Source organism: Ruditapes philippinarum, unplaced genomic scaffold, assembly GCF_026571515.1.
Source record: "Ruditapes philippinarum isolate M1 unplaced genomic scaffold, ASM2657151v2 ctg7521_1_1_1_1, whole genome shotgun sequence".
Taxonomy (NCBI): domain Eukaryota; kingdom Metazoa; phylum Mollusca; class Bivalvia; order Venerida; family Veneridae; genus Ruditapes; species Ruditapes philippinarum.
This window is the reverse complement of record NW_026852556.1, coordinates 17,620-41,830: the sequence shown is the minus strand read 5'-3', so window position 1 is coordinate 41,830 and position 24,211 is coordinate 17,620. Positions and strand designations below refer to the sequence as shown.

The following is a 24,211-nucleotide window of genomic DNA, read 5'->3' as shown; positions in this document are numbered from 1 at the left end:
AAGAGCGGTGTGAAATCTCGTCTGTTAATTCTATGTTCAAAAGGGACATAATTCCAAAATAAAATGCTTCATTGTCTAACCACTTCACATTGTCGTGATAAGCAAGTATTCTAAGTTTTATGTTGATAACTTTTAAAATGTTTGAATAATGGGCTACATTTAAGTTTTGCATGGCGACAACGACGGATTACCAACGAAGTAGCGATTATAATAGCCCGAACAGACGAGCTAAAAACGGACAACACATGTATTTTACGGATATAGTGATGAATACAGTTTATAATGCGAAGACACAGGTGTAAAAAACAGATCCTTAATTAATTCAATCATACGAGTACATGTTGTGTGTAATGTGTACAATTCCGCCATTTACATTTTACTGTATATCCGAATGATTTTTTTTCCACTCTAGTAGCTGGGTACTGAACATATTTCCAATATCTTAGTCCGCAAAATGTGCAAATATATTGAAATAATATAACTTTGTTTCGACGGTTTTGTATTTCAGTCAAAACGTTAACATCTTACGCCTCATTTAAAGGAACTCAAACATAGGTTTTGAAAAAAAAATTATATCGACACTGAAAACAAAAAGATATGTAAAAGATAATAAAATAATATACTCGGAATTAAATTGATTTCAAGTCGTAATTTTGTATGATTCTTAGCCCGATTAGAGTCAGGCAATGATCTTTTATTTTGCACAAGTTATTATCTAAAATGACACTTCATGGTTACATGCGCAGAGCGAGAGAGGGAATTCTCAAAAGCTTATTATAAATGTTGAATGCTTACAATAAAGATATTGTCACATATTCAATTAAACTCAATAACGATTCCGGAAGGCTTATCGTTTCGGATTGGGATCATCAATAAATATAGTCCCAGCTAGACAAGTAATTAATATTGATGATACGTTGGCGATTGGTAATTTCCGTTATGGTCGAAGCACAGCTCCGTTGCCGTAGACAAAAAATGAACTAACAGTTATGAACGCGAAGCAATATTGTGTTTCTCTCATAAAACATAAAATGATAACAAAAACATTATTGAAATAAATGTTTTATATAAAAAAGAGATGAATAATAACAAAAGTAAAAACAATTCCTAGAATAACATTGCTCATAGAACTCTAACAAGAATTATCCTCACTCATACTAATGAATGTCTTTTTGCTCGTCATAAAAACTTCAAATGAAAAGAAATCATATAAGAGATAAAACTTAAAATGTGGTCTGTAGAAAATGATAACTTATGCAGATATTTGGCATTTGATGGCCATTATAATCATGATTGATTCAAGGGACGTAACACATGTAAAGAACTCTAAATTTGCAATTTAAGTTACCTCCCCGGATTACGTATTTTTGTTGTAAAATCGGAAAATAGATGAGGGTAACATAATTGCGCAGTTCATTTATTGGACATACATGTAAGAGATATTGTAATCTCAATGATTTTAGGAAACCATTCTCCTCTTCTTTTTAAGTAAATTTAGACACGATATTTGCTATCGTGAGAGAAGGAGAGTGGTTTTCGTAATTTAACATCAAAGTCAGGTGTCAGTATCTAGGTGTCCTTCCAACAGTGGCTTGATCCTTAGGTTTTGGCTTTAAACGCCGGTCATGTCCGCTGAAAAGTGAAAACAATTTGGGTAAATCTCACCAATATGAATTCCTGTTGAGGTTTTTAGCGTAATAAAAATTTAATTCCAAGTTAATTTATCAATATCGTTATTTCAATATGAAAAAGGAACCATATTCGGTTATAGACGTTTACTATAACAAGACCTGTCCCTTGACAGTGCGCTCCATTTTCTTATTGCTGGTTAGTATTGTATGAAAACGCTTTTTGCATGCTTATATATCCATGTAAGGGAACAAGTATTTCAGGGTTAATTGGTGACACCAACGCTGACAAGAGGGTCATGACAATAGCTCCAAATTTTTCTTCGAAAAGTGGATCTCAAAATGAAGACATTTTTATCTTTGAAAATTATTACAATTTTATTCTTTTTACAAAAGCATTTAAGTGTATTGCAATTAACACAAAAATACAACAACAGAGCAAAGCAAGTGCGCAACCATGCTGTCTTTATAAGACAACGAGAATATGAAATATTAGGCATTAGTGTTAAAAATTTACCAAAACGCTTTTTAAAAATCAATCATCAGCCGGAACGTCCATGAGCAGTGTATCAGAGATAAAGAAGTTAACAGTAACTTCGAAAATAACAGCCATTCTTTGTACAAAGCCGCAAATATTTTATTAAACCTTAACATATTCTAATAAAGAGTGATTAGCCTTTGCCGCCAGTATATAGAGCCAGACCAGCGTGCACACCAGTGCTGTCTTGCAAGGTCCTATACCCTTCCTTGGATTCAGGCGTTGATATTTTTTCTTATTCATACTTGTTCGTAAGCACGTCATAGTTTTGTGTCGATTTATCGAACAGAAACACAGAAAGAAATCGACAGACTGGAACACAGACTACAGGTTCTATACTGTTGGCAACTCAATGTTTTAACTTTGATATAGAAACCCCTTAAACCTTGAATGGATTGTTTCAAATTCAAAGCAAGGGCAAATCCATTTTACAAATTCAGCAGGTTATTGAGGTTAAGGATTAAATAAATATGGTTTACATAAATGAGTTGAACAGATTAGTTTATTTTTTACTCACATTGCTACATAAGGTGGTGGTTTGGAAGTTCCATTGCTGAAGCTTGAAAAGTAAATAAGACAAAGAAATAATTAAGTAAGCGAATTGTTAAATGTCTGTAAAAACAAATCCGTTATAGGTCACAGGCTATTGATGATTTTAAGACATCATAAAATATTACACGGCAGTGCATTTATCACTTTTTTATGTGTTTTAATATAGTAATTCCCTGAAAGCCTGACTTCATTCGTGTTGATTATTTCATTTTGTTCGATAACTTTATTATTTTTTTATTTAACGAGTTAAGTAGAATCCTATTTGGAATGCATTGTACTTTTTATTCAAAGAGAAAAGTAAATTTAGTAATGAAGCTTTTTCATTGGCGCTCATACTGCAGCACCTTCATAGAGTATCCCTTTACGGAATATATATTATGCATTGAGGGTCATATATACAATACAATATATTTAAACTAAAAACATATGCTGCAGTGCATTTTTAGTGTAAGAATGAGCAGGCTCTACAATTTATCCCATTAAAAATTATGAAATGTTAAAGAAAATTATGAAAGAAAATCTTGATTGTACTTTTGTATTGGTAATCTTCCCCACGCAGATTAGTAAATGTTATATGGTAAAAGCACGGGGGTTTGTGATATACAAATCAAAAATATGTTAAAAAAAAGGTAACATACTCTCCAACTTTAGATGATCTAGCCTTGTCGATGAGAACACAAGCCGCAGTGATTCCCATAATCTGAAAGAGGAAAAAAAATATTTTTCACTAATGAGAAAAAAAGACCTAGGACACTTATGCCCTGTCACATGTCAGTGGCATATTAACATACATGTACTTCATATGTATATTTTATAAAGGTCAAGTTTTATATCAATAAGTAATAAACATATATTATACATAAACAGTATTATTATAACTAATAAGAAGAAGCCGTCCGGTTAGCTTAATAGGTATAGCGTTGGGCTGTGATTCGGGCGGCTTGACCAGGAACAATACGGTGGCTAAACTGTGCTCTGATAAATTTAATGTGGCGCCCTATCGTGATCCGGAGCGTAAACTACCAACACCAACACCATAACTAATAAGTTTTACTAACCTTAATCTAAGGAAGCTCTAATTATTGACCAGGAAATGTTTGTAAACTATTTGTTTTGTTTACATTGCTCTAGAGGTATCTTCCCTACAGACTTCTATTTGGTTTTCACTAAAACCCTGCTATATCTGTGACATTACCTGATTGTCTTACATTCATTTAATTTTCTGGTCTTTCAATATAAAATAAAAACTAACATTATACTTTACCTCGCCCAAAATGCAGACACCACAAGCCACAATGCTAATTAGACTGTAAATATTTATGTACGATACGACCCGGTCATAGCAACCCTGAAAATAACAACGAAATTGATACAACATAACACGGATGAGTGGCTCGCAGTTTTTCTTGCAAATTTGTGACTGGCTTATACGGATATTAAGGATATTAAATAATAGAGTAGAAATTATTTATTCAGAATCTTTTGACGCTTTTGGACAGAGTATATAATTTTAATGAGTAAAAAGAAAGTTTTTGATGTCGTCTGTCGAATAACAGACAATTTAAAAGGTGTTTTCGCAGCAAAATGGCAAACTCGGTATCATTTCCCTTGAATGAATTCATTCAATGCATACCTTTGATGAAAGGGAAATGAGCTTCAAAATTAATGTCCCGCTTAAATATAGCTATGCTACAATGATATAAAACTCCTTACGATATAGTTTACTGTAAAATTAAGTAAAATAAAATGATTGTTTTACCTCTGTATAAAAGTTTGACGGAGTATTAGTACAAGCAGCTGAATTGACATAATCGGACACCGTGTCTGAATCGACGCCTTGACAACACGTGGCAGGTACTTTATCCGTGCTGAAATATTACAATCATGTTAAATTATTTCATTAGTAAAGAAGGTTCATCATTAGTATTTATTCTAAAGAGACATGAAATCTCTGTGATATTTAGTAGAAAAACGTCCTTATTACAACTACCATAGCTAGCTTTAACCTATTAAAAGGTTGTATGTACTAAGAGTAAGTAATAAATCCAATGTAATTGTATGTAACATAGTAATTTTAATATGCCCAAGTAATGCATTTTTCGCATATAGCTTTATGTACATAGCGTTTGCTTGACATCAAAATCATGGCTGGTGAACTTATTCAATTTCCAGTTAAGAACCATATTACTTTGCAGAAACGAATAAATTATTCTTTCTTTAGATAATGGTTTTAGAGAAATTAATATAGAAAGAAAAAAATAGAACTGAACGTCTAAATATTTGTCATAAAGGGTAGCAAAATGTACACAAAGTACATGTATAGTATTTTGACTTCTTTACAATTACGATTCACGATTTCTACATATACTAATTGCCGAAAAGCCATAGAAGTAATAGATGGTTATGGTAATTGCGTATCTTATGAATACACCAAAAATAAACAAGTTATGAAAAATTAAAGTGAAAGTATTTCTGAGGCATAATTGGGTTTTAAATGTGTAATTCAATATTGATATTATAAGATATAAGATATATTACCCAGAGGTCCACGTTGTAGGAAGTTCGGTGAAATCACTGTTAGTACCGCCATCTTTAAACTGGTCATTAACGCCGCAACATCGTGCCTGAAAATAAGAGAACGGTTGATTTCAACGGAAGCATTTTCATTGTACATTTTCTAGGATAAATAACGTAAACATTTAAAAAGCCGACAAAAGAACATCCCTTTGATAGAATAATTCCAATGATTCTATTACACTACTTATATATACACACACAATTGCTATTGATTATTAACTATTTTGTCACTGAATAGAGTACACCCAGTGATTTGAATAACCAATATACATGAATATAAAAAATGCTTAAATTGTAATATGAAACATCGGCTTTGACAAGCATTCCCTATCATTAATAAATAGTTAAGCAATGAACAATGAATAATTTCTTATCTTGTTGAAAATGTATTGGGTATCATTCTAACTTAAACCAAAATATGATGTAATTGGCAAAAGAAATACATGTATTCCATTCAAAATTGATATTTTGACAGACGGGTGAAATTGGATGTATGAATGTATAGTCAAAACTGAATACCTCAATAAAGAGTTTGTTCCATCCTTTGGAAGTTTTGTCTGTTTGATCTGGACCGGCATAATCTTTCAGTAGATCCAACATTTGACCCTTAAGCCATTGGTCAGTCTGGAAAAAGAAGAAAAAGGCGGGCATGACTTTACTAAACTTTTGAGTGCTGATAGCTAAAGAAAAAAATCATTTTGTTGCCTTTTTTCACTTTTCTAAGTAAAATACAACAAGCATAAAATTGCTGCATGAAGGAAATAGCAAATAGATAAAACTCAAAAGTTGTATCGAACAAATGTTCACTGTAAAATCCTGTTTGTTTGTCTTTGCCTGTTTTTAGTTAGTGCCTCTTTAGTAACACCTTTAGGTGAAAGCTACTTCCTCTTAATTAATTATTAATAACTTCTCTTAATTAATTAACTTAAATAAAGTTTATAAAAAGTAAACCCGAAATAAATCGAGAATTTCTAATATAACAATACTTCTTCAGATCACTTGACTGTTATTTTAAATAGCGTTATGTAACATTCAAGGAGAAACGGCCCGTACTTACCCTTCCTCTCATACTCATCCATAGACCAATCAATACACCTTCTACCAGCAGAAAAAATACAACTAACACGATAAACTGAAAGTAAAATAACAATTTAATAATTGAATTTAATATACATTGTAATAATTTATGCCAGTCTACGCCTAATAGATTGCACCAAACATAATATGTAAAATTTACTAATGTCTTGAAAAATATTCCAGTAACATCAAATTATACAAAGGGACTCCACCGAGGTTTGTTAACTGACATGACGGAACTGGAAATATTTTTTCCAAGATTTATGTACCATTTGACCAGTAACTTTTATGGAGAGTATCAGATCCTTCGCTCGAATCCATTTTTTTCGAATAATCATTTTTATTACGCAAAATGGACTAAGTTTAGTCATATTTTATTATTGTTTTCTCATTCTTTACAAAAACAGAAACGATGTCACATGCAAACATAACGCATGTATTTACAGTGTTCATAAAAAGGCAATGGGTCGGACAACAAAATGAACAAAAAAAAATTAAATCGTTTTAAAGCTTTTAAATCAAATCGCACAAAAAAAAATTTTTTTATTTAATCCTTAGTATATTTCTCTATCCTTTTTTGCATACATTTCGTTTTAAGTGACTTAAAAGTTTAAAGTCAAATGTATCAAAGCACATAATTAAACTAAAACAATCACTGGTGGAATGTATGCGAGAACGGTGGGGACATTTCAACTTCATAAATTTACGATTTCAACTTCGTGAATTCACAAATTCAATTTCGTGTTTTCATGATTTCAAATTCACGAATGACATTGAAATCGTGAATTCGTGAAGTTGAAATTGTGAATTCACGAAGTTGAATTCTGAAAGTTGCAATTGTGAATTCATGAAGTTTGTTGAAATCGTGAATTCATGAAGTTGAAATATCCCCACCGGTCTTTCGTAGGAATGTCATTACAATTATGTACTTTGTCACATATCTAATGATAGAAGTAACATGTATAATATGGTGATCACAAGATTGCATCAAATTTAACAAACAGCGCTTTATGATCATTAAAATGTTTGACAATATTGTATGAAACACTTACAACCCAAAGACAAGATTTCGAAGTCTTCCAAGCTCCACACATACCAAGTACAGCCACACATAGTATAAGACCTCCAAATACCATCATTAAATACGCGAAAAAATCGCTCATGAACCCGATTGGTATATTACTGTACTGTATTTCATTGAACAAATTAATGACGTCATTTTCCAGGAACCCACTGTCCAGCTTGAACATCAGTCCGGCAGCAAAACACGCGCCACCCGCCAACTATAATAATTTAAAATGATAATCATTGGTGTTCAGAGTTTTCGTACTTTCTATACGCTTAATCAGGTTTGAAGAAAAAGCTTTAAATAATACTGAGAAAAAAGAAACTTATCTATCTTAATAACATCAACATAAACAACATAGAAAACATAATAAATTTCCATATGTACAAAATTGCAGAGAAAGAACCCAAAATATTTGGTATTTATAAGCCAGGCAAGGGGCCGTGATAGGGGGACTCAGAAACAATTGTACGTACTCTTTTCGTGTAATGAAAGAATGATTCTAATAAATATTGATTCAAATAAAGTGATCTTTTATAATGATACAATACAATGGCAATCTCGTTTAATGTAACATGGATACGTTTGTGACGTTCCTTACTGATGCCTCGTTTTCAATGTAACATAGTAACATTTGTAACATTTTCTTCATAAAATTACATGGTTACTTTTGTGACGTTTCTATACTGTAGCCTCGTTTTCATTGTTACATGGTTACGTTTGTGACGTTTCTATACTGTAGCCTCGTTTTCATTGTTACATGGTTACGTTTGTGACGTTTCTATACTTTAGCCTCGTTGTTATTGTATCATGGTTACGTTTGTGACGTTTCTCTACTGTAGCCTCGTTTTCATTGTTACATGGTCACGTTTGTGACGCTTCTATACTGTAGCCTCGTTTTCATTGTTACATGGTTACGTTTGTGACGTTTCTATACTGTATCCTCGTTTTCATTGTTACATGGTAACGTTTGTGACGTTTCTATACTGTAGCCTCGTTTTCATTGTTGCATGGTTACGTTTGTGACGTTTCTATACTGTAGCCTCGTTACTTTCTTACATGGTTACGTTTGTGACGTTTCTATACTGTAGCCTCGTTTTCATTGTTACATGGTTACGTTTGTGACGTTTTCTTACTGTAGCCTCGTTTTCATTGTTACGTTTGTGACGTTTCTATACTGTAGCCTCATTTTCATTGTTACATGGTAACGTTTGTGACGTTTCCTTACTTTAGCCTCATTTTCATTGTTACATGGTAACGTTTGTGACGTTTCCTTACTGTAGTAACGTTGTAACGTTTATGATGTTTTCTTCTTGTAAACCACGTTTTCACTATTACATGGATACGTTTGTGAGGTTTCTTTACTGTAGCCTCGTAATCATCGTAAAATAGTTACGTTTGTGGCGTTTCTTTACTGTAGCCTCGTTTTTCATTGTTGCATGGTGACGTTTGTGACGTTTCTTTACTGTGGCCTCGTTTTCATTGCTACGTGGTTATGTTAATGACGTTTCTATACTGTACCCTCGTTTTCATTGTTACATGGTTACGTTTGTGACGTTTCTTTACTGTAGCCTCGTTTTCATTGTTGCATGGTTACGTTTGTGACGTTTCTTTACTGAAGTCTCGTTTTCATTTTTACATGGTTACGTTTGTGACGTTTCTTTACTGTAGCCTCGTTTTCATTGTTGCATAGTTACGTTTGTGACGTTTCTTTACTGTAGCCTCGTTTTCATTGTTGCATGGTTACGTTTTGTGACGTTTCTTTACTGTAGCCTCGTTTTCATTTTTACATGGTTACGTTTGTGACGTTTCTTTACTTTAGCCTCGTTGTTATTGTTACATGGTTACGTTTGTGACGTTTCTCTACTGTAGCCTCGTTTTCATTGTTACATGGTTACGTTTGTGACGTTTCGTTATTGTAGTCTCGTTCTCGTCGTAACATGGTAACGTTTATGACGTTTTCTTCCTGTAGCCTCATTTTCACAATTACATGCATACGTTTGTGTAGCCTCATTTTCATCGCAATATAGTTAACTTACGTTTGTGACGTTTCATTTAAGTGGCCTCGTTTTTATTGCTTTATGGTTACGTTTTGGAGGTTTCCTATTTATATCCTCGTTTTGATCGAAACAAGGATACTTTGGTGAATTGTTACTCTATTTCCTGATTTACATGTTTTACCCTCGTTTTCCCTATAACACTGATACGTTTGTTAACTTGATATATCGTAGTCTCATTTTAACTCCATCATGGTTTCATTTTTGACGTTTCTAAATCATTTCGAGGCAGAGTTGTTCGTTCCTTACATATCAAACATCTGCAATGGGCTTAATGACAAAAATCTTGTCGAAACGTTATAATTTTTTAACACTTTGACTTTCAGAATAAGACCATAGATAAAATGCACAAATAGAAGCACGTTATAAAGATACGTATGATAAATTTATCATCATTGTTATTGGAACTATTGTCAAGCCTGGGTATGAAGATGATATCATTACGCAGATGTAAAAAAAAACTTGAAAGTGATTTCAACGTGAAACATTCTGTTTGCACCTCTGTTAGTTTGGAGGCAGTGGCCTTATTCTGGCGACATCAATCGCAAAATTATTCATTTCCAAAATGTTAACATATGTCAGTGCGGTTACTTTGAATGAGAGTTGGGACTACTTTCAGAGCCAACTATACTAAAGCGAATTGAATAGATTATATTTTTCTTATAAGTTTCGTTTTCATCGTTACATAGATATGTTACGCGTCTTGTTAAACTTTAATAGATTCTAGTACGTTTGTTACGTTTTGTCATTGTAGCCTCGTTTGCATTGTAACATGCGTTTGTGAAGTTTTCTTGTTGTTTTCTTGTTATTATCGTAACATAGTTACGTTTGTAACATCTTCCTCCTGTAGGTTCATTTTCAATGTTATATATATACGGTTTTTTTTACGATTTCTTATTGTAGCCTCGTTTTTATTATAATTGAAACATAAGCACGTTTTTACGTTTTAATATTGTAGCTTCGTTTTAAAACTGACACGGTTACGTTTGTGACGTTTTCTTATTGTTACCACGATTTCACTGTTACATGGATACGTTTGTGACGTTTCCTTACTGAAGCCTCGTTTTCATCATAACATGGTAACGTTTATGACGTTTCCTTACTTTAGCCTCGTTTTCATCTTAACATGGTAACGTTTGTGACGTTTCCTTACTGTAGCCTCGTTTTCATCGTTACATGGTAACGTTTGTGACGTTTCCTTACTGTAGCCTCGTTTTCATCGTTACATGGTTACGTTTGTGACATTTCCTTTCTTTAGCCTCGTTTTCATTGTTACATGGTAACGTTTGTGACGTTTCCTTACTGTAGTCTCGTTTTCATCTTAACATGGTAACGTTTGTGACGTTTCCTTACTGTAGCCTCGTTTTCATCGTAACATGGTAACGTTTGTGACGTTTCCTTACTTTAGCCTCGTTTTCATCGTTACGTGGTAACGTCTGTGACGTTTCCTTTCTTTAGCCTCGTTTTCGTCGTAATATGGTAAGGTTTTTTGACGTTTACTTCCTGTTGCCACGTTTTCAATGTTACATAATATTATATTCGTTTTATACGATTTCTTATTGTAGCCTCGGTTTTATTATTATTGAAACATGCTCGAGTTTACGTTTTGATATTGTAGCCTCGTTTTAAAACTGACATGGTTACGTTTGTGACGTTTTTACTTTATCCTCATTTTCACTGTTACATGGATACGTTTGTGACGTTTTCTAACTGTCGCCTCGTTTTCATCTCTAAGTTTGCGTAGCCTCGCTTTCGTCGAAACAGGGTTTGTTTTAGTCACAACACGAATGTGTTTTTGAATGGTAATATTATTTTCGCATTTACATGCATTAAATTGTTGACTCATTATCACTCTTTGGTGATTTATCTAACGACAAATTGGATGTGTAATTTAATCGATATTAGGATTATTCTTAATATGTCGCACACACACAAAGAATTAAAGAATATACATGTGACAAATGACTGTTTTCATTGAAAAATCTCAGGTTACAAGTTCAAATTGCTATGAAACTATAAAAACTGCTTCAATACTAATCAAACTTGGCACAAATGTTGACAGGACCATTGCCTTTGTAACAACATGCTCAGTCTTAAATTTCATGTTACCATGGCAACGAGGGGACATCTCAAAATTGCCAAAAATCACTATTTTGCGTTGATTTTTTTCTATCAAAATTGATTTCAAAGTGCTGCAACTTCTCAATGGATTGAGATAGAGTCAAAGGGTTTTCAGCATTGGTTACACGTAACATTATGATCAACTTGGGGTCATTTTTAGCCTCTCAAAAGTCCAAAATTTTCTTGGCACATCCCCCTTCCGGCAACCCCCTGATGTATCTTTTGGATGTGGGCGGCGCCAAAAAAGTGGTTACTTTTTTAAGCAACATTTCTCAAACAAAAACAAGTGTTGGGGCCTAAATAAGGCATTTTTCACCATTTGAGACAACAAATAAGGGGGGGTGAAAAAGGCGTTACAATGCGTATATATCCGGTAATGGGTTAAAATATATGTATTGGCTGAATTAAGAAGCAAGACATCAGTGATAATATGGAAAAAAATGTTTACGGTGAAATTACCGAAAATAAAAATATGCATTTTTATTTCATCAGTATTTCTTTTTCAATATTTCATTCATAAGTAAATAATAAAACAAATTCTTTTTGGCTTTATTTTTAGTTTCTCTATTTTTTCATGGGCAGCCTTTACCCTATTACCTCTTTATGTAAATGGGTAAAATAATGCCTCTATTTTTAACTTATCTTTGGGGGGGGGTGAGGTTGCTGTTGTTGTTTTCTTGTGGAGGATATTTATCTGCATCAGATATCAGTATGAAAGAATAAAATACTTACAAAGATGAAAACGTTTACTAATACAAGGAAATATTTGGAACATTTCTGTCCTTCCATCTGAAAATAAAAATTTAATAATCATTATATATAATTACTATCAGGAACGCCGCTTCAACTTCCTTCTAAGAATCACTTAAAAATGTTTCTTTTCTTTCTTAATTATAAACATTTTTTCAGCTTTTAAAGATTTATTATATATTCTAACTATACTTATATCTACATGGCATTGTATTTATCTATTATCTATAGCATTGTAGCTAGTACTTGAAATGTATGTATTTCTCGTCTGTTTATTTTCTTACGATTTCTCATACATACATAAAATAAACTTAATAATAAAATGATAAACATCTACCTTTTGAAAAGTCCAATGTACGATGTCACTAATTTTTTTTAAATCCTCCGGTTTTTTGTTGTTGTTTTTTTTTTTTTAATCGTTCGCAAAATCACCGTTTATAAACAAACTATGTTTAAATCCCGTATGATATATTTTAAAACATCTTTTTAATAGTCATAAAAAATATCGCTAAACATGACTTGCGATTGAGCGTCCGTGGATTCATTTATTTATTTTTTAAATATTTTAATATCTTTCAAAGACTGTCCTGATCTCTTTCAGAAGGACTTCACGGGTATTCAGTTTCTTTTTACAGCTATTGACGTATCGCAAAGATGAAAAGGACATTTTAAATGTAATTGAAAACTGTGAATTTGTGATATACATTTATTGATGAAATATTGATTTTAATAAAATCATTTGTTGAGACGTATAGATGTGCGATGTAAAGAAATGTAAAGAAACATAAACATCAATTATGAAATTGAACTCTTATTCTATTTGTATTTGACGTAGACGACGATGTTTACAAGAGTACTTTTATTCGAATGATGTCAAAACATTTGAATTTGATTTATTTTTCATTTCATGATAAAATAAAATTGTACAGTGTAAACATGACAATTGCGATAGGAATGTATTGTATTTTGACAATAATTTATAAGTGCATTTAGCGATGTATTAATCATTCAAGATTGGCATACGTATATGCGCTCTTCATTTGAATAACTCGTGCTTTATAACGCACAATTCTTTTCTAATAGATACGTACATAAATCAGATGCACAAAATACTACAATTCTAAAGTGTAAAACAATACAAGAAATAAACACAATATACTAAGCTTGTAAATTTATTTTTCAAATTTATTTAACAAACAGAAGTAGATAAAACATATAGATAATTAAAATTCGAGTTTAAAATGTGAGATGTATTTAAAATTCTTTGGGATCATTGTCGAACAAGTTGAATATCGACACTAAAAGTATTTGAATCAATGATCTTAAAGGGCAAAAAATATACAACAAGACTGGGGTGAAGTACGCGACATCTTTTTACAAGTCTATCTAAACTTTGATAGAGTAAATAAATAATGAAAGGTTATAAACTTTAGCGTGCCGTAATTTTAAAATTTCAAATATAATTTGAATTATACTTCTTTACAATTAACGGTGTATGTAACAATTAAACAATTCACGCAATATATAAAAATTATTTTACATTCATCTTATTCACAGAGAGACCTTTTTCAAAGTAATTATCCACAGAGTAGATGGAAGTTGATTATAATGTTAACAATTAAAAAATGTTAAAACGTACAGTGTAACAACAAAAAAACTTAACAATTAATTGGATAACGTCATAACGAGTAATAGAGGGTATTGAATGAGTGTATAGGTTACAGATTTGAACTTATTGAACTGTTTGAATTAGGGAGACGCTCAAAATCCCCTTGATCATAATCCCCTTGGTTGATAAACGACATAGTGATCGAAATCCCCTCAACAGAAATGACAGGGTTATCATAATCCCCTTGGCAAAAATAAAGGGGTGGTCATAATCCCCTCAGTGGGTAGTCAAAATCCCCTCAAATAATGTGAAATGGTTGGGAAATTTCTTTTCTTATTTTTCTTTTTAGTTCAATGAATTTAAGAACCAACTGCTTCAAGAATTGCTGAAAAAAAAGAGAAAAGCATACAAACAATTAAAAAGTGTATGTTTGTCACAGCCAGTTAATAATGACACCCTTTATTGATGTTATTATTGCTGAGAAAATTGTAAAATACAAACAAATAAATGATAGTTGATTATAATTAATCATTGCAATTATAGTATATATTCTGTGAATGTGCTAACATATGTAAAATGTGCTGTCAGAAAATAAATAAGAGTGAAATATTATGTCTGGTTTTATATTTTATATTAACATGAAAATGACAACATTGGAGTATTTAAAAATAACCTGTATTATATTGCTAAAGTATACTCCATACTCTTTCCTCTACTCAATGTAACTGCTGTTTGCAACATTTCTTTATGTAACACAATAGTTTAGCTGGAGTGACAAAAGATCAAAGGAAAAAGAATATTGAGTAAAGGGGGTTGTTTTTCACAAGTTGAGGGGATTTTGACCACCCCATCATTTTTGCCAAGGGGATTTTGACTATCCATCAAGGGGATTATGAACACCCGGTCATTTCTGTTGAGGGGATTTCGATCACTATGTCATTTTTCAACCAAGGGGATTATGATCAAGGGGATTTTGATATACATTCTTTGAATTTAATTATATAATATTTATTTCATTCAACGAGTTCAATAAATTTAGTTTTGAAGCTTTATAATTTTTTCCTGCTTATCACATACTAAAAATGAGTACAATTTACAGTTTTAAAAATACGAGTGTGTATAACGCATATGACGTCATGTCATAATATTAGTCTGGTTCCATGCCAAGTACTATTCTGCGATTACCAATAACATAGAAACAGGGGCAGGTAACCAGCCTAGTCATAACATATGCATATGGGTCAAATGAAATAGTTATATAATCAGTACACAAATTGTTGAATTATGAAATATCATATTTTACGAATAACGCTTTTAAAATTAACAATAATGACTAATTTGTCATTCGACAACTTTGTTTGCCTTTTGATGTACATTATCATAGTTGATCTAGTATGAATGTTTTCAAGTGGATGTATCCATCAAATACAAACAAAAGACGAGAAAAATCCGTGGTGGAATGTTTGATGTTTATGCATATATTTCAATCTCGCGACTTTAAAACTTTGTTTTCATGATCCGGTCCCTGTGAACAAAAAGAGAATATGTATACAGATATTTTCACTTTTTCAGATTCAAAGTTACAAAACTGTTTCATAAATTCGTTCACTTAAAACAATATTTTCGGGAAGTCGACATGACTGTGTTACTTTCTTTTTCCCCATCGATATTTGGTCCCGCCATGACATGACAAACATGCGAAGAATGGTTGGTTAAAAAACGACATCTAAAATGTATTATTTATTTATTTATTTATTTGGCCATAAATTTGCTGTGTTTTGGCATTTCTTCTGCTACCGAAGCTAAAGGTTGGGTGCTCGACAAAGCCACTGTCTCTTGTGTTTTTCAAAATTTCTCCTTTCACATCGCCACACGAAAAAATGAACATGGCATTAATCAGTCACCATACTAATCATGGTCCACTTTCTTATCATAATAATGTAAACACAAATTTTAAAATAAGCTTAAAATAATGAATTAATCATTAATTAATTAACAAGCCGATAAAAATTTCATATTGTTACATTTATAAAAAAAAAACATGTACATCTATATGCAAACAGGGGACAAAGCTAAAATATCTTACATGGCAACGTATGGTGTCGGCGGTCGATCAACTCTGGCCCTGAAACAATATGACTTATTTTATTACTGTGTCTACTCGACACATTACAAAGTGTTTTTTTTTTCGTTTTCATTTTAATTCCCGTATAATAGTTGTACTAAACAAATTATTTATTCAACATGAATTACATTGTAATTACAGAAAAGAAAACAGCAAAATGTTTTAGTTTTAATATGGAACGTTTCAAGGGGCACATACAATACAGTAGTAAGAACGTTGTTGCATGCACACATTTTCATATTTAGAAATTGTTAATTAACTTTGAATCGCAATGATGTTCTAATATTAATTCAATAGTAATAAATGACACCCAAAAACTCACATCGGGGAAACTTTGGTGCCTCTGTCAAGCAACAAACATGCACCTAGAATAGCTAACAACTGAAATTAAAAACAAATAAAAGAAAGTGTTGCTAATAGAACGTTTGTTTCCTAAACTAAATCCCGTAGAAAAGAGTTTTTCTTAGACCGGCAAACATTAAATTCTCCTTGCGGAGAAAAGAAACAATACATTAGCCCATTGATCATCGAATATCTAATGCTTCTTAGACTGAATTTACAAATAGGAAACTCACTTGCGAAAAAAAAATGAAAATAAGCTGGATCGTCAATTTTTCAATGCTTTGTCGTCACAAGCATTTAAAATTAGTTTTATATCATGAACTTTACATCGGTTGGTTTCAGGAACAGATTTATAGCTTCTTACTTAATCGAACTACATTCTGTATAAACTATGTACGGTGCACGTTTCATCTTTTCATAAAATCTGCTAGTCAAATATATCGTTGTCCACCGTATTTTAGTTCGAGTACCCAAATCCCTTTCAAATAATTTATAAATCTATACAAATACCTCAAGGATCAATAGGGCTCCGGCAGCACAAAAGAAGATGATACTGTTGAGTTTTGTAAGATCAACGAGTTGTGTGTAACAACCCTGTAACGAATGAAAATGACAATAAGAAACTGATGTCTTATTTATAAAATCTTCATCAATTTCGATGAAAATAAAGTTCTGCAATTACAAAAGTACCATTTAAGTTCTCGAGTGTAGTTAAACGCATTCGGTTACAAACATGTTCAGATTTTCTTTAACATCAATCGCATCTTCTCGGCCCTTTCTGTCAAGTTTCTTAGGACCTCAAACATTCGGAACTGCCTCGGCTATTATCTATAATAACCTTATCCGAAGACTGACGGAAAGGGGGGCCGAGTTGTTGCGATTGGACCTCAAACACAAATCGCAACTTTTCGGTCCTTTCCGTCAGTCGAATAATGGGTCTAACTGAACTTGTAAACAAATAGTAATTTATTTCTCGGAGTTGTTGACTAAGTTTATTCCAATATATCGAGTAAAAGTCCAACTAAATTAAGTAAATTCATAAATATTAAAGTAAACAGTAATTAATTTTTATATGTCGGCTTTGATGAGCATTTTTTAGATTGATTATGATTGTCAGACATATTTTCAGTAATAATTGTGCCGGAATAGTCTGTATTTTCCTTTGTATGTGAAAAATATGCATGCGTTATGCGTTATGCATTATCAAAAGCTACACTGTCTGTATTTGTTTAGAACTAAAACCACGGGGTAGAACTAAAAGCATTTTCACACAATTTACCTTTGTGTAGTAATCTTTCGGGGTGGTCGTGCATGCCGTATTTATGGTGCTAGAAATATCGTCATCATCTACCCCCTGACAGCACGTTGCCGGAACTTTCTCACTACTGCAAAAATTTACAGAACATATGAGAAAAGGTACGTTGACGATGACATATTTGATTCCAAAAGTTCAAAGTTTAGTAGTCCAATTATTTAAACAAAATGAACAACGTACTGCTTCATTCGGAAAGTAGTTTATCTTCATCATTTTAAGTGTTTAATGACGAAGCCTTCCGGTCATGTAAGACTATCTGGAAGTTTTTGTTTTATAAACAGCTGATAAATAAAAAAGACTTACTTTGCATTTGTGTTGAACCAGACCGACTGTGTATCCTCGAAATCCCCCGTGGTATCACCGTTTGCAAACTGGTCTATCACTCCGCAGCATCGTGCCTAGATAAAAAAGAATTGGAAACCTCAAAGTATCAAAGCATTTCTTTAAAAGAAAATTGGTTTATTTTGAACTAATTTGTAATAAACAATTGCTGTACCGTAGGCGAATAGTTTTAACTTGAACATTCGACAAATTCATGCAAAAACTCGAGGACTCCATTGCCTTTAGATGGCAACAGACTATTGATATACGGTACTTATTCTATATATATGTACATGTATATGTATATATCTCATTTGTTAGCACTGTTAGGGAGACCGGGGTAAAGCGTTAAGAACACCGTTTTTGTAAGCATGTAATAAATTTGATTGTAACGTAATAACTTCGTATACATGTGTTTTTATACCAAAATAAACAACACAATACATACCTGCATAAACATTTCATTCCAACCTTTTGATGTTTCATCAGTGTCCTGGGGACCTTTGTAATCTCCGAGAAGGTCCAGCATCTCTCCTCTCAACCATTCGTCAGACTAAAACAACAAGTTTGTAAATAAAAATACATCATTTGTTTACCGAAATTTATTCATTTACTTACCTTCTTACCAAAGTTCAAAGAGCTGAATGTGACATTATGCTCATTTTTTCGCTGTCGGATTGAGTTGGAATTAATAATATATTTCAAAAGATTGACTACTAAAATGATGATTGACCAATCATTGAAAATAAAAGATGTGTAGGATACATGTACAATATAAAAAGGACCTCCACCGTTCTTTTTAAGAATTGAGCGTTACCGATACATTTTGAATGATATTTATAGAAATTTCTGTTGGTCACATGAATAATGGACTATTTTTTCATAGCAAAACACAAGGATGACAACATGTCATATTATTTTGATCTGGTTTACCTGTTCACTGACTATTTACACTTGGATAGTCATAATGTCTCTTTAAAGCTTCAACCGAAATCAAAACGACATATTTTACTTCTAAGAGAACGCCTTTTTTAATAAAAGAAAACAACATTTAAATTGCAAACCCCTGTGTTTGTGAAGTTTCGTCCTTTTGGCGATTGGGGTTCGAAATCCATAATATAAAATGGCAAGGTATATGCCAAATTAGTGAGACAAATCTAACACACGACATTATGTTATGAAATGGATTCATAAGTTGATAAGTTTGAAACCAAGAGCGCGAGTTAACTTTTCATTTTAACCTCAATATTAATTAATCATATGAAGAACACTTTACATGGGCACTGGAACTACTTTAACTTTACTGATAAAATCGAAGACATCACTACAAAAAAAGAAAAGCTGAATAAGTTTGCCATAAACATTTATTTTTAGCCATAAAGATTAAAGAAAAATAAAGAAAGAAAAAAGAGGCTTACTCTTCCCCTCACGTAGACCCAGAATCCAACACACACAGCTTCTGCCAATATCAACAATACAGCCATTGCAACAAACTGTAATATATAAAACTTAATTCACATATAACAACTACTAGTATAGACCTTTTTACGACGCGGTCCGTTGCTATGAAAAATTGACCGGAATAAGAATTTTCTCGCGCATGCGCAAACTGCGTAGGGCAAGAAATCCTTCGCCTTACATAGAAATATAGTAAAAGTTCATAGACAATTCCGAGTTAGTTTAAAGTAAACGGTAGAAAATTATATAAAATAGCTTTCAACAGTTATAGAAAAGATGACTTTATAGCTTTGTGGCGAAAAATGCCATAAAAAGGCATGCAAAAGATACTTGTTTAAGAATTTACGATCACGGAACTGACACTGAGATCATTTTTTTAAAGACGATGTTGAAATATATCTATAAGCAAATGAAACGTCAACTTATTTGCTGTTGAAATAGTTCATTTAAAAACAAAAGAAATTATATAACATGAAATGGAGATTATCATTCAGAAAAATATCAGAACAGGCAGAGACATAGATGTTATCTATGTCTCTGGAACAGGTGATAATGCATTTTTAGTGTTCAATATACCTGATTTTATGCTTTATCCGATTTTCCTGTGATGCAAACAGAAAAATTTAAGTCACATAAATAGATTTTAAATAATTGATTATTTTTTTACCAAAATCTTTAGATGTTAAGATGGGTAGTTTGGAAAATATATCACACACATTTTATCCGCTTCTTCGTAATAAATGATGTTATTTTTAATAATGCACGTGACACAATTTTTCTCTTCTCAAAATCCATAAACATTGATCGGTATATTTAAAAGTTACATAAATTACCATTTTAATAAGCGTAATTACTGATTAACTATATCATGATATTTAAACGTTCCGGTTCAATGAACAAACGTTATGGTGCCAATCTATTTGACACTTGCCGCCTGACCAATCCAGTTATTTAAAGGAAGTGTACAATACGAATTGTGTAATACAGGGGTAATAAAATTTTATCTTTAACACCCTGCTGTTTCAATTTAAATTACCGATGTAAAAGTCGTCTAATGATACCTTAAACAAAGATATGTGTGTGCCCGTTTTGACCATTGAATTATTACTCCCGCACATTTTCGCAGATCTCTTAAAAATAAATTCACGTTTTCTGTACTTACCGCCTTAAATCATCCCAAAATTAATATTTTTTGGGTGACATAACATGAAACAACATCTATTAAAGCCTTAAAGTATGATAAACTGTAGACATCGTTATTGCTTTCTGCCCTACGCAGAATGCGCATGCGCGAAATGCAACATTCGTTGCTATGGAAAATCGTATTGTAAAAAGGTCTATATAATCATTTTGTTGTTGTTGTTTTGTTGTTTTTTCATCATCATCATCATCATTATTATACAAGTAATGGGTCAAATTGCTGAATGAAAAGGAAAGGAAATAGATGGATGTTACTTTTAATATGTTTATGAAAGCAAATCTTTCCTGTGATGTTTTCGGTATAAAATAATGAATACCAAAGAGCTGAAATAATTTGAAAACAAATTAAATTAATTGAAAGACATGTAAATTATACCGCTTTAAGGCCACATTTGTCCCGTTTCACAGCAGCAAAAAGGCCGAATACAGTTTGGAACATGACAATTCCACCATGTACAATGAGAGCGTACACAAGTGCGGACAGAAGAAATCCGAATTTGACGTTATTGTACTCAACTCTGTTGAAGAGTGTCACTACTTCATGACCAAAATAGCCGCTGGACATTCTTAATAGCATTCCATTAATGAACACTGTTGCCCCAATGAGCTGGAAAGAAAAAAAGATAAGCATTCACATATTATTATTGTTATTTGCTTTCTAAGTATCAACTTGGTTAGAACGAGTGTACTTATTGTCCACCTTAAACAACATTAAATTCATACCCTTTGCAACATCTCATATTTGAATACAACATAAGAAAGCGTTGTAGCCTTTAGTTTATTCAATACCCCTGTAATAATGACTGTCATGAACAAAATACCTATAGTTTGCGTCAATGTACCCTTAACATTATCTTTAATTCTATCTTCGTGGGGTTGTTTCTTTTACTTGAACAAATATTCTGACAGTTTATGTTGTTAGCATATAAATAGCAAACAGCCAATAATACACAACGATATATGTGTCTTTATCACGGTTGCTCTATCTTATTAAAACAATTATCCATAAATTTACAGCAGCCGTGTATTACATGATATTATAAAAGTCTTGATTATCCAATGAAAATCGAGGTTACAAACGTAAAGCATTTTCAAAAATATACAATGTACTTATTATTAAAACGATACTTACAAACATAATACAGCATAGAAACCCAACGACACTCTTGCTACATTTATACCTCGCCATCTGAAAAACACGAGTTTAAATTGAAAATTAAAAGTAATCTAAACCTTCTTTTCATTAAAAATCAAATATTGAGCAGTTGATAACTTTAGAGTTTTATAATTTTAGTAATTATTGTCACACGCCTATGTACAACTCCGTTGAATATTGTTCCAGAAAAAGATGTTTAATTAAATAAAAAAACAAGTTCCAAGAGTAGATTCAGCATGTACAACTGACCTGGCTACATAATTATGTACGAATAATATTAAATAAAAATAAGATATAGTCGTTTTCAAGCGCTCCGTGATAATATTAGGCAAGATATAGTCGTTTTCAAGCGCTCCGTGATAATATTAGGCAAGATATAGTCGTTTCAAGCGCTCATGATAATATAAGACAAGATTAAGTCGTTTTAGGCGTTCCATGATAATAGACAAGAAATAGTCATTTCAAGCGCTCCATGGTGATATTAGACAACATATAGCCGTTCCGAGCGCTCTTTGATAATAATAGACAAGATATAGTCTTTTGAAGAGCTCTTTGATAATATTAGACAAGATATAGTCGTTTCAAGCGCTCCAAACTTATTATCACGATTTCAGTTAGGAACCAATATCATTAATTATATTATTACTTTCAATAACAAGAAAGTTTAACAAAGTTTATAATTTTCTAAAAATTACCTTCTTGTTTTTTATTTACTTTCTTGTTTCTATCCACTTCCATTGACCATACACGGTTTCCTGTTCGTTTCGACAGATTTAATAAATTGTAGTACTGCCAATTCCATGCTATAAACACATGTAGTAGCAATAATCATATAGCGTAATGCTAAATATTATAGCTTTTGTTTGCCATAACAAAAGTCAATTATGAAAAATCAGAGCAGAACGCATTAGATTTCACTTGTATTATTTTTATGTTTCATTTTTTTTCAGATATTTCACAACTGAGTATTTATTGAGATAATAATATAAGAATACATTTTAATGTTCTTACTGTTAAAAACCGTACTGGTTTGGTTATATAGATCTTTAATGTACTGTAGCACCAATTCTGCTTGAACTTCGTCGCCGTAAAAACGCAGAAGATCTAATATTTATATAATAGAAATAGAATGTACTTCCATTCATTAAAGGGACTCCAATAAGGTTTTTTGACATGGCGGGACTGGAAACAATATACAAAGATTAATATATTCCATTTGATGTAGGTAAAGACCAATAGCTAGAATTTAAAGTTTCTGATCATTCGCTCACTCCGCTCAGTTGGTTATACCACTGACTGTCACTCCTGAAGTTCCGGGTTCGATCCTGGGTAACACCCTTGGGATTTTTCAGAAACACTTTCAGTGTTTCAATCTAACTAGAGGTTTACTGGTACGAAACCCAGGTTATACTCGCATGTATCAGTGGTATACACTGGGCATGTAAAATAACCAAGGAATCTATTCAATAAGAGCACCCGCGCAGTCTGATCAGGAGCCATGCTGTTCGCTATCAGTTTCTCTACTTGTAATAGGGTTGGTAAGCGAACAGCATGGATCCTGATCAGACTGCGCGGAGGCGCAGGCTGGTCTGGATCCATGCTGGTCTCAAACGCACTATGTTGGTTTTGTTGTGACGCGGCTCAATTATCATTTTCAATAACCAATGATACCTTTCTTGAACTTCAGTATTTCACGGGTTAAAAACTGACAACATCTTGTATACAGTTTACTGGTATTTAAGATGAAATCACCAAGTACTGAATCGATGGAAGGGCTTATGTATTTTTTCAATCAATTCTTGCTACACAAAGTAAAGAGCCCAGATGTTATATAATTTTGTAGACTCTTACAATCAACAAACAATCACATAAGCTAAAAACAAATGTTATGTCCACACATGTTGTTTTGAATTTCATCCGCTAAGAAAGTATGTATACCGCTAAATGATCTAAATGATTGTTTCGTAGAATGAGTAATTGGATTTCCTCGTGAGCCATTTTATAAAGGGCAGATACGCAACTTACTTCCAGAAAGTTAACTTCCTAGATGTTTACTGGTACGAAACCCAGGTAATACTCGCATGTGTCAGTGCTATACACTGGGCATGTAAAAGAACCAAGGAATCTATTCAATAAGAGCTGGGAACTGGTTCCCGGATTCCCTTGTATCTCTAGCTGTCTCTAGAGTCTGCTTAGGTAAGGTCACTACTGGAAATAAGTGCTTGCACTTTCGTAGGTTATCCTTGACCGTCCGCTCTAAAGAAAATCAATCAATCAATCAATCAAAGTAAGTGGCCTTTACAGGATACTCGTCAATAC

The 24,211-nt window shown here is 32.5% G+C and overlaps 2 protein-coding genes across 2 annotated transcripts; both read right to left on the bottom strand.

The window, feature by feature from the left end:
* Positions 1 to 1,042: 1,042 nt before the first annotated feature.
* LOC132716816 (tetraspanin-18-like) lies at positions 1,043 to 12,973 on the bottom strand. The gene is made up of 10 exons (XM_060700156.1): positions 12,704 to 12,973; positions 12,349 to 12,405; positions 7,425 to 7,655; positions 6,353 to 6,427; positions 5,815 to 5,919; positions 5,257 to 5,342; positions 4,478 to 4,586; positions 3,983 to 4,066; positions 3,357 to 3,418; positions 1,043 to 1,632 (listed from the first exon to the last, which is right to left on the bottom strand). Exons 2-10 carry the CDS (start codon positions 12,403 to 12,405, stop codon positions 1,563 to 1,565), a joined length of 879 nt encoding a protein of 292 aa, XP_060556139.1. The 5' UTR covers positions 12,704 to 12,973; the 3' UTR covers positions 1,043 to 1,562.
* Positions 12,974 to 14,962: 1,989 nt separating this feature from the next.
* Positions 14,963 to 22,719, bottom strand: LOC132716808 (tetraspanin-18-like). Its single transcript, XM_060700146.1, has 11 exons — positions 22,588 to 22,719; positions 21,869 to 21,925; positions 21,113 to 21,343; positions 19,497 to 19,571; positions 18,527 to 18,631; positions 18,061 to 18,155; positions 17,722 to 17,827; positions 16,953 to 17,036; positions 16,423 to 16,481; positions 16,062 to 16,100; positions 14,963 to 15,500 (listed from the first exon to the last, which is right to left on the bottom strand). The coding sequence occupies exons 2-11, from the start codon at positions 21,923 to 21,925 to the stop codon at positions 15,473 to 15,475; spliced, it is 879 nt and encodes a 292-aa protein (XP_060556129.1). The 5' UTR covers positions 22,588 to 22,719; the 3' UTR covers positions 14,963 to 15,472.
* Positions 22,720 to 24,211: the final 1,492 nt, after the last annotated feature.

What these genes read in the sequence shown, in the direction of transcription:
- LOC132716808 (XM_060700146.1), bottom strand. Translation starts at nt 21,925, where the DNA reads ATGGCGAGGTATAAATGTAGCAAGAGTGTCGTTGGGTTTCTATGCTGT. An exon ending in TTCTATGCTGTATTATGTTT is followed by an intron (nt 21,344 to 21,868) that starts GTAAGTATCGTT and finishes TTTTCTTTCCAG; the next exon opens with CTCATTGGGGCAACAGTGTT. An exon ending in GGCACCAAAGTTTCCCCGAT is followed by an intron (nt 16,101 to 16,422) that starts GTGAGTTTTTGG and finishes ATATTGTTTCAG; the next exon opens with GGCCAGAGTTGATCGACCGC.
- LOC132716816 (XM_060700156.1), bottom strand. Translation starts at nt 12,405, where the DNA reads ATGGAAGGACAGAAATGTTCCAAATATTTCCTTGTATTAGTAAACGTT. An exon ending in CGAAATCTTGTCTTTGGGTT is followed by an intron (nt 6,428 to 7,424) that starts GTAAGTGTTTCA and finishes TTTTACTTTCAG; the next exon opens with TTTATCGTGTTAGTTGTATT. An exon ending in GTGTCTGCATTTTGGGCGAG is followed by an intron (nt 3,419 to 3,982) that starts GTAAAGTATAAT and finishes TTCCTCTTTCAG; the next exon opens with ATTATGGGAATCACTGCGGC.